The sequence below is a fragment of the Drosophila navojoa genome, chromosome 3 (genome assembly GCF_054131105.1).
Source record: "Drosophila navojoa isolate 15081-1374.11 chromosome 3, UAZ_NAV_1.0, whole genome shotgun sequence".
NCBI lineage: Eukaryota > Metazoa > Arthropoda > Insecta > Diptera > Drosophilidae > Drosophila > Drosophila navojoa.
In genome coordinates this window covers 12,987,828-12,998,210 of record NC_142891.1, presented here as the reverse complement: position 1 = coordinate 12,998,210, position 10,383 = coordinate 12,987,828, and the positions used below count along the sequence as shown (strand labels likewise).

The following is a 10,383-nucleotide window of genomic DNA, read 5'->3' as shown; positions in this document are numbered from 1 at the left end:
GTAAATATCACACATAAAATTTTAATAAAATATAATTAAGCGTCAGCAACAAGCATATTCAATTAATAATAAATAAAATATCCTTGGGCTAATTGTTAGCCTGTGCGCTTCGCACTCGAATTTCAATTAACAGCTCTACCCAGCAATTATATAACAAAATTTAGTGAACAGAACACAAGTTTTGAGACACGCTGCCAGCAGGTCGCAATGAAAGCAAAATTAACATAATTACAAGAAAAGAATGTGCCAAAAACGAAAAACAACAATGCAAAGCAAATGCGAAATCGAGGAATGGCAGCCACCTGGCGACATCTGCCACTGCCTCCGCCTCTGCCTCTGCCTCCGCCTCTGCCTCTCCGCACCTCTGCTCTACACACACAATTAACATTACTTAAATACACATTAAGGTTAAAGACGCGCAATTTTTCCATGTTCTGGGGCTATTTTTTTCTTCTTCTTCTTCATCATTTCTTTTTTTATACTTCGTTTCTTCAGTGAGTTTGTTTATCCGAATTTTCGTCCAGCAATATCCGAAGGGGCGAGAGCTATAAAAATTGCGTGACGCAGCAAACAAAAACATTTGAACACAATATACGAGGGAAAAGGAGAATAAAACTAAGAATAATGAAAATAAATGGCAAGCCGAAGAGGCAATGCTCTCTTAAATATAGGCCTTACAGATTATTGAAAAACTACATTTTAGCTATAATTATATTTTCATATTTTCATATATTTTATATTATTATTGTTATTTTATATATTATTTATTATTATTATTATTTTTTTATTTTCTGTTTTTTTTTTTTTTTGTTATTATTTTTTCAATATTTTTTTCTTTTTTCTCAAAAAATAAACACCATTTTTTCCCACAACGTGTTCTAAATAATGTTAATAAATAGAAATATCTGCTAGATGTACCTATTAGTGATATAAAAAATAAAGAGTTCTATTCAACTTACTAAACCCTCTACAAGAGTATAAATATGAGGAAAAAAAAAAATAATACAAAGTGAAAACTGCCAAAACTTGGAAACGAATCGAAAAGCGACGACAACGACAAATACGACGACGACGTCGAGGATGACGATGATGACGCGTTGCGAGGTTTGCGGAAGGGCAATGAAAATAAACACAGTAATTAAGTTAATGAGCATTTTGAGATTTATTATTAATTTTCTGTGTGCGACGGCCCCGACAGCCCCCACAGTCCCTACAGCCCCCACAGTCCCTACAGCCCCCTCACCGAGCGAATCATTTCGAATTTTCGTGGTTATTTATTATAATTGTTGAGCGCTTCGTAATTGTTGTTGTTGCTTTTGCTTCTGATTTGCATTTAAAACGCGCAAATTCGAGTTAATTCTCATGAATTTTTTTGCTGCTTTTGTTGCCCAATAATTGTTTTATATTTGCCAAAAAATACAGGATAGAGCGCCCTAATTGATATTTAAATGTTTGCAAATTGTTTTAAATGATCGCCTTCTTGAGTCCTTTCATTAGTTTGCGACCGAATTCCGCAAATTGTTTTTTAATTTATGACGGGCCATAAAAATAAAAAATAAACCAAATCTGTGCCGAGACACATTAACATTTTGTCATTGTCATTGCTGTGATTATGGCATCATATGAGGCCACAGGCTCGCTCTATGACTCAATGCCCTCCCCGCCTGGCCCCATGCCGTCCATTAGGTATTTATTCTCGGGTCGCAGTCGTGCTTACATTTTACGATATCACATTAAAGTTTATAACCCAGGAAAACGGAGAATGAAAACAGGAACACGACACGACAAAATGCTAAAATGTAAATAAATCGCAATTGCAAAGGCAGACTTGGTAAATGATTTGTGAACTATGTCTGAACAGTTTAAATTACATTCCGATAGATAGGGAGTTGGGGATCTGAATGATATCATAGATTCGATTTTATATACTTGTTATATTGTTATATAATATTACAGTATATAGGAGAGTATATATTTTATAGACAGTTTAACTGTTTAATAAATCATAAATTAAATTGTGAGCTATGAACAAACTGTGGGAATTCTATTAGTATAGAGAGACAATTGGAATGCGGAAAGTGAATAAAATCATAGATAAAATATTATATTTATTTATGAATAAGAATGTAAATCATTTCCAAACTATTAAATTCACTTTGTAAGCTGAAACTGTTTCGAAATTTAATGTATTCTAAGATTCGAATAATCAGAATTATTTAAGCGATAGCCTTATCATTATGAAAACATAATCTTCATGAAACACGAGATGTTGCCTCCCATCTTCATCACTTATCCGCCAAGGTTTTCACCACCATTCTACCCACACTCAACCTAATCGGTATATATGAGGGCATAATAATGATAATGATCATGATTGGGCAGAGAAAGCGATTAACAAAACACGGCTGGTGTAAACAAATTTCCAAAAACTGAACAGAGAACAAACAAGGACGATACACTAATCACCTGTTCAGGCAGATGGATAGGATGGGGCCAGGTGCAATACACTTGCCATAAATTAGCTCTGAGCCCATATAATCAGGCGTAGACTTCGGCCTCTCATCGTGTAAACAAAACTACAATTAATCAAAGATTTTACTTGCGCGACCTGAACTTTATTACACGCAGCTTTGCTTAATTGCATAAATAAAACTCTGCCGTGTGTGAGGGTAGAAAAAAAATAACAACAACAACAACAAAACCAGAAAAAAGACGAAAGCTTAATTAGGCCTCGGCCCAGCTGTAAACCGAGTCGGGCTCCCGCAGTTATATAGACTTAAGCTTAAACTCCCCATGGAACTGGCAAATAAATAATAAAAGCACAAATTGACACACAAATGGGCTCTGCTCAAATGGGTAAATATAGAAAAAGTTCACAATGGACTGGCACAGACTAGTAAACAAGGAAGTGCAACTAATTCGGACACAAGCGCCGCACAGACACCAAATGTTGTGGGAAAAAGCCATTAGAAGGCAAGGCTAAAGGTTATCGCAGTGCCAGAGTGACACAACTTGGGACTGGGACATGCGTATAGTGTGTGTGTGCGTGTGTGTGTGGGTGAGTGTGGAGTGTGTTTGAGTGCTCATACTCCTCACAAACGCAGGCTTCTATTAATAATCTGCACAGCAGGAAGGCTGAGTTGAAAATATCCACTTATATAAAATGTCCGTGGTTTGTAATTAAAATGATTATAATTGCTATTGCCGGGATATGTGCACTGTGCAAAAGTTCTGTGTAAACAATACTTTTACTTGGGCTTTTCTTATCTAGCATGGAGCTCACAGCATTTTTGGGGATGTCTTTTCTTGAGTCTTAAACTGTTGTGCGGTTCATGAAATTTAAATTCTGATTTTATTTAATAAACTTAATTGGGTTGAAATATTACTAAATATAATAATTAGTATAATATATTACTTATGGAAATAGATTATTTTTGTTCTATATAATATGAAATGTGTATTTAATTATTTTAAAAATTTTGTTTATAAGTTATATATCAAATAAATGCTTAAATATAAAAATATATTATATGTATGTGCAAATAACATAGTTCATAAATCGTTAATAGATGTGTATTATTATATAAAAAATATTTATTAAACTAATTATTAAATATTAATATATGAATATTCAAATTCTTATAAATAGTTTATTTATATAAATCGATGCGAATTTTATATTTATTATAAATGAAAAACTACGAACTACATTTAAACAAGATATATATTAAATATATATTATATTTGTTTGCTGCGAAGAGAGCAAGGGAAAGAATTAAATTGAATTCAATACATACGAAGAATAACTTTTATTTACTATATTAAATACTATTATTATTTTTATATATAAGACATTTTACTCCATAATATTGAGTTTCATATTAGTTGATGCTCTGAAATAATATTTCTGAATAAAACTTCTGTTTTAGTGAACTTGCAGCCTTTTTGATTTTTGAACTTATATTTATTTTCTTTTATTCTACATTTTAACTAGAAAAAAAAGGAATTCTGAAATAGGAATTCAGCTTAAGCTTCTATAATGTTAAAAACAAGATGATTTTTGTAAGCATTCTGAAATGCCGCCAACTTCAATACACATGTAAGCTACATCAAATACCAATACCAACCACTGTCTTGGATAAAACCTTTAGTAGAACAATCATTCCACTCCCACCCAAAAGAGAAACACACTAAAGCAATATTGTGTTTGCAACTGACGGTTTATTGAAACATCGGCGCTCAAAATGTAGTAAGCCATCCAATATAGCAGTAAACAAATATATATATGTATGCATATTAATACACACACATATATACGTATACAGACACGCTTATTTTCAATGTTTTCTTTTTTTATGCTTTTCTCTCTGCGCTGGGTCCAACATCACCAAAGAAATGGCAAATATGTGTTTGTTGTTTTGATTGGCAGATGATTGGACCTATTCAAGATGCGATCAGTTTTTGTACTTTTTTTGGGGGATTTCTTGAAATGCCGATGAAACGACTAGGACTCGCGCATTGAGCAACGGGGCTCAATTGCCGCGAGAGTCATTGGGATCGATATTGGAGACCCACTGCACGGGATTCACGTATATATTCGATATGGTGCCGCGCAGTGTATCGAAGCCCTGATTGAGTGGCACCGGCTTGGGTCGCTTGCTCACCGACTTCATCCAGTTCTGCCAGGCGCCCTCGGATTTCTGCTTGCGCTGCTTCTCCAGCTGCTCCTTGCTCAGCTGCTTCTGGCGCTCGCGCTCGCGATCGCGCTGCTGCTGCTGGGTCTTGACGCGATCCCACTCAGCCAGACGTTTCTTGGCCGCCTCCGGGGTCTCCTTGCGCTGCGGCCGATTGTTGCCGCCGCTGCCGGAGGCCAGGCCACCGAAGCTCGAGGTGCTCGAGTAGCTGCCGTAGCTGGCGGCGCTCTTAATGCTACCCGTGGCGGCCTTCTTCTGCTGCAGCTCCTTCTGGCGCACCCACTCCTGGTAGCGCTCCTTGGCCAGACGCTGGCGCATTGCGGTCTCAGCGTCGCGCCGCTCGCGCTCCTGCTTGGCCGCCTGCTGCTTCTCCTGCTTCTGACGCTCCTTGCGCTTCACCCACTCCTGATAGGCCTCCTGGCCATGACGCTCCTTCTCCTCGTCCAGACTGCGAAAGTATGTGGACGAGCCCGACGACGACGCGGTCGACAAGTTCAGGCTAAGCGATGGTATTATATTGCTGCGGCTCTCCGACGGCTTCAGCGCCCCGCCATACATGTCGGTCCAGCTGCAGCTGGACACCGACGAGCAATCGCTGCGGCGCACTGCCGACGACTTCATATTGAAGGTGCGACTGGTCACCTGACTCTGGTTATCACTATTATCTTTATTCGACGAGTTGCGGCTCTCCATGAGGCGATAGATGGAATTGCTGTCCAACGAGGCCAGGCTGAATGAGTCCTCCGGGGCGACCGGCGGGCAGACCGTGGCGCGGCCAAGCGTGCTGCTCTCAACGGAGCAGAGGCTTTGGATATCATCCTCTGGCTGCAGACCGAGGCTCTCCAAGGAGCCCAGACTCAGTTCATCCAGACGCTGCTGACCGAAGGCATTTGGACTGCAAACGGTCTCGCCATCCAGCGAATCGAGATCGTCAGCCTTGCAATCGTCCTCCTGACGAGCAGCGGCATCAACAGCCGGCATATAGCCGCTCGGGGATGGACCGCACTTGACCGTCTCCTCGTCGCTGGCCATGTCCAGACGATAGTCACTCAGTGTGCCAGTATCGCTCTCCACATCAGTGGGAGTGGCCTTGACGGCGTCGTCGAAGTGGCCCTCGAAAGAGACCACCGATTCGAGATCGTTTTCGAAATGGTTGGCACTACTGTCACGGATGCCATCAAATGTGAAGCTGCTGTCGAGATCATTGTCGTCGTCCTTGGATGTCACATAGCGCACAGTGGGCGAGACATAGGAGCGATTGCTATAGCCCTGCACAGTGCCCGAATCGGTGTCCTCGTCACTCAGATCGGACATGGACATGGTGCTAGTCCCGCCACCAGAAATCACCTGACAATCCACCAATTGGCCCTCGGTGTTGCGACGCGCTACGAATGCCATGCTTCAATAACGACAATGTGTTCTGTGGAAGAGCTGAAGTATTGGAGTTTAGTAAAATGAATTTTTTTTTTTTAATGTTCTTTATGTTTATGTCTATGTTTGTTGATTGTTTGCAGTCATTTGTGTTAGCCCTCACAGCTGTGGACTGAATAAGCGAGCAACGCCTGCTGTCGGACGAAAACGTTAACCGAGCAACGGTTGCTTTGTAAAACAAAATCTTATATTTATTTGGAGTACAAAAACTGGGCAAAATTAAAATAGAAAAATTTCACTTCTGATTTCTCGTATATACAAATTTATTTGATCTTTTTTTTATTTTTGAATAATTTTAAGTAATATACAAAATATTTTGAATTTTTAAAATTATAAAAATATATTTATTTCTAATATTTTCCTTATTTATATTATTATTTATAATATATGCTAAAATATTTTATATATTTTCAATTCTTAAAATATATTTACTTTTATCTATTGCATTTTATTTATATGAAATTGCCTACTTCATTTTGCATTCTATTTACTTTTTATTTAATTTTTTTTTATTTTTGCATACATACAAAATTTCACTTAGTCCTAGAAGATAATATTCAAAGAAAATTAACTTTGTAAATATATTCATTCATTTGAAATATATATTTATTTATTTTATGGTATGTTAGTTTTATTGAGTTGGTAAGTTGAATTTAATTTAGTATAAAAAGTATTAAAAAAAAAAAAAACAAACAAACAAATGTGTACTTAAATATAATAAAATATTTACATATTTAAATTGATTAAAAACAGCGTCTAAGCTCGTACCTTACTATTTAGCTAAGTTAGTTTATCAATCATATATTTTGCTCAGTGTATTTGTTACACCAGACAACACACAAAACGTGGCCCAATTCGCTCTATGAAGCAAAATGAAAACATTTTAACTAATGACAAACAATTACTTAAACAACGAGCCGAACGAGTGGCCCAGCACACGACGACAGCGAAAGGTAATTAAAACTACTCCACACACAGACACACATGCACACACCCACACACACGAACACTATATGAGCGTGTGTTAGTATTTGTGGGTGTTCAAGCGAAAAGTTGCCGACTCAAAAATCGTTTGTCGTGTGCGAATGGCAGTTGTTGTTTGCAGGTTGTCTGTTACCTGGCACAGTTAATGAGTAGCGTTTTCATTTTTAATGAGACTCACCCACCCACCCACACACACACACACACACACAGACACATAAGAGGAGCGACTGGAGGTGTAATAAAAAGCTTATCGCTGCGCTCTTATAGGCGCCCGTGTGCGACGTTTGATAGACATAATTAAATGATTTTTTATGAGCTTAATTGCTGTATCTTGCGCCGACATCGGCCTTATTAAAACAAAGAACAATTAAGTGGCCCTTTTCTACGACCTGCAAATGACTTGTCAAATGAGCGACAGGCGCTGGCGCTTCGGATTTACCGGATTCATGATAAGGATAACGATAACACACATGTCATGTGTGCCAGAGACTTTTCTTGGAACTTGGGCTGGGCTGCCAAACGGGAAGAGCTGACTGAATAGAGTTTAAATTGGATGTGCATAGTAACTTCTATATCTATATTTAAGAAAGAGTTAACTGATTTACTAAAAAATAAATATGAAATTAATAATTCACAATAAATAAATTTACTAAACAAGTATAACCGTATAAGCTAACAATTTCTTTAAAATTAATATTTAATATGTAACAAAATTTAATTCAGTCACAGAAAAATTATTATTGTGAAAGTAAAGAAAAAAAAAAAAAATAAAAATAATAATGATAATAATAATAAATAAAAATTTTTCCTGGAAAACTTAAATAAAATATAAATTTAATCTGTGGAATTCGGAGTTTTGAAGTTTCACAAATAAACGGATCAAGAACTATGGGGATCCCATGAAACTAAAAATTATTTTTTGATATGGATGGTTATTTGATATATTTCTCATATAATATGCACAGATCATACTTATTTCAGGCAGAAATAAATTGGGGCTCGTACACAGTCTAAACACATACATATGTACGCTTTACGCTCTGAATATTTATTCACAATTTCATTGAAAAATCCTAGCCTAAAATGCCTAAGTTCATGATAATGTTTCAGTTCCAACAAAGAAAGGCCGTAATTTTAAGCCAATTCTGTTAAATTGTAAATCAAATAATTACAATTTAAATTGAAATAACTAAAATGTTGCTGAAACAAAAATCCTATTACTTTTATTTGATAGAAATAACTACAAATTGATTTATTCATAATAAATTAGCATTTTAATAAAAATAATGTTTACCAAAATGCTCTAATAAGCCTTTTCCTATTAGCAAAATTTTAGTTACTTCAGTTTGCAATGCAACGAAATAAGCGTAAATGATGTGCTTCAAGCAGATTATTAATTACGCTCAACAAATAGTTTATATATAATATTAAAATATGTATAAATACATATATAAATACATATTTAAGCCACAAATTTATTTGTAATTATAAATTAATGTAAAATATATATAAACCAATAAAGCATTTGTTTTCTAATGCTTGTTTTCAATAAATATTCGCAACAAATATTTTGTAGGCAACAAAAAATATGTAAATAATAAATAAAATATAAATTAGTGCTAAATTTACACAGAAATTCAATAAATGGAAAAATTGCAGCAACAGGTTGCACTCAATTAGGCAAAATTCCTAAGAGGAACCACTAAAAATAATCAAAATAAATAATGCGGCCATGCATATTTTAGCCATAATTATGAACTAAATATGATTTGAACTATAATTGTGAATAAAAGTAGAGCACCATACTTGGCAAATTCTGTTCTCATTTCACCTGCTTTAAGCATTTCTAAATTGAATCGAGTACAGGGCACTGGGAACCTGCGCAGCTGCTCGAGCTCCATGGCCATGGAGTGTGAGTTATAAATTTAAAAGTGCCGACAAGAGCTGAATGCAGGTTAAAATTAATTATTGAAGCAACAAGGACTATGACACGCTATGGCTTGAAAGCATTCGAGACGAAGAAGCAACTAAATCAATTTGAAACAGGAATCGAAATTTAATTTAAAGTGAAATAAAATTCAGAAATTAAATTTTAGCAATTTAACTAATGCAATGGCACTGTTGGCCGTGTTGTGTGTGCTCTCCCACTGGTTGGCCTACAAAGTAAATACAATAAGCCATTAAAAATCAAGTAAAACAAACAGCCAGCTGGGCCAACAGGTTGTTAGTTTTGGGCTTCGATTACATATTTTACGCACGCACTCAAATCACTTTTCATTTTTATTTTCATTTTCATTTTTCGCTTGATTTTGTTTTTGTTTTTGTTTTTAATTATAATTTCATTTAAGCATTTGTTGTTATTGTTTCGAGTATTGGCATAGCCATTGATTATTATTATTATTATTGCCGTTATGTTGCCCGTTGCGTTTAATTAAAAACGTGACAATTTTACCTGTGGCCAATGCCATACATATTTCATCACGCATACGCCATGTGCGTCGTTCCACAGCGTATCTGCGGTCGCGTCACAGGCTGTATTTTTCTTTTTAAATAATTCAAAGCCTGTTTACATTATATGCATCTCGTTTGCATTACAATTCACCGACGCTGTCTGTCACTTTAATTAACTTTTCATACGATGCGGCTCAATCATATTAAAGCACTGAGCTGTTGGCATGCCAGCGCAGCAAGGATTATCTAATGAGGACGATTGCCATTTCATTTCGTTTTAAGCAATTCGAAATTATGCTTTTAGTGCTTGGCTTGGTAATTGGAAAACAATGAAATTTAAAACTGTCTAGGATTAAAAAAACATGTGAGTATATGGGGTATATAGAGAATATAGTTTACATATAAGTATAATCTAATTTGTATAATAACCGATTTTCCACGTTCTCAATAAAACTCACTCACTGCAGCAAAAAAAACTTAATTTAACTAAATTTTCTGTAGTTAGAAGAAGATGTACTAACTGAAAGATATTCATTGCACAAAACAAACATACGCTCTCAAAGAAATATTGAAAACGCCTGCCCACTGTCAATTGTGAACAATGTATCAAATGCATATTATAATGGATATATATACATATGACTTAGCTTAATGTTAGACACACCGGAAATTGTGGTAATTGTCGTCGAATCCTATTGTATTGGCTCATCGGCTGTGTACAGACGTTTGCGTTTTATCTATATCTATGTATATATATTGGTTTGAAATGAAAATGTAAGCGAATAGGTGTGAATTTCAGCTGATTGAACAGCATGGGCAAGTA

At 36.0% G+C, this 10,383-nt stretch overlaps 1 protein-coding gene across 1 annotated transcript; it reads right to left on the bottom strand.

Annotated features, from left to right (window-relative positions):
- Positions 1-4,201: 4,201 nt before the first annotated feature.
- Positions 4,202-10,383, bottom strand: LOC115563692 (uncharacterized). Its single transcript, XM_030387081.2, has 2 exons — positions 10,225-10,383; positions 4,202-6,125 (listed from the first exon to the last, which is right to left on the bottom strand). The coding sequence occupies exon 2, from the start codon at positions 6,090-6,092 to the stop codon at positions 4,533-4,535; it is 1,560 nt and encodes a 519-aa protein (XP_030242941.1). The 5' UTR covers positions 6,093-6,125; positions 10,225-10,383; the 3' UTR covers positions 4,202-4,532.

What these genes read in the sequence shown, in the direction of transcription:
- LOC115563692 (XM_030387081.2), bottom strand. Translation starts at nt 6,092, where the DNA reads ATGGCATTCGTAGCGCGTCGCAACACCGAGGGCCAATTGGTGGATTGT.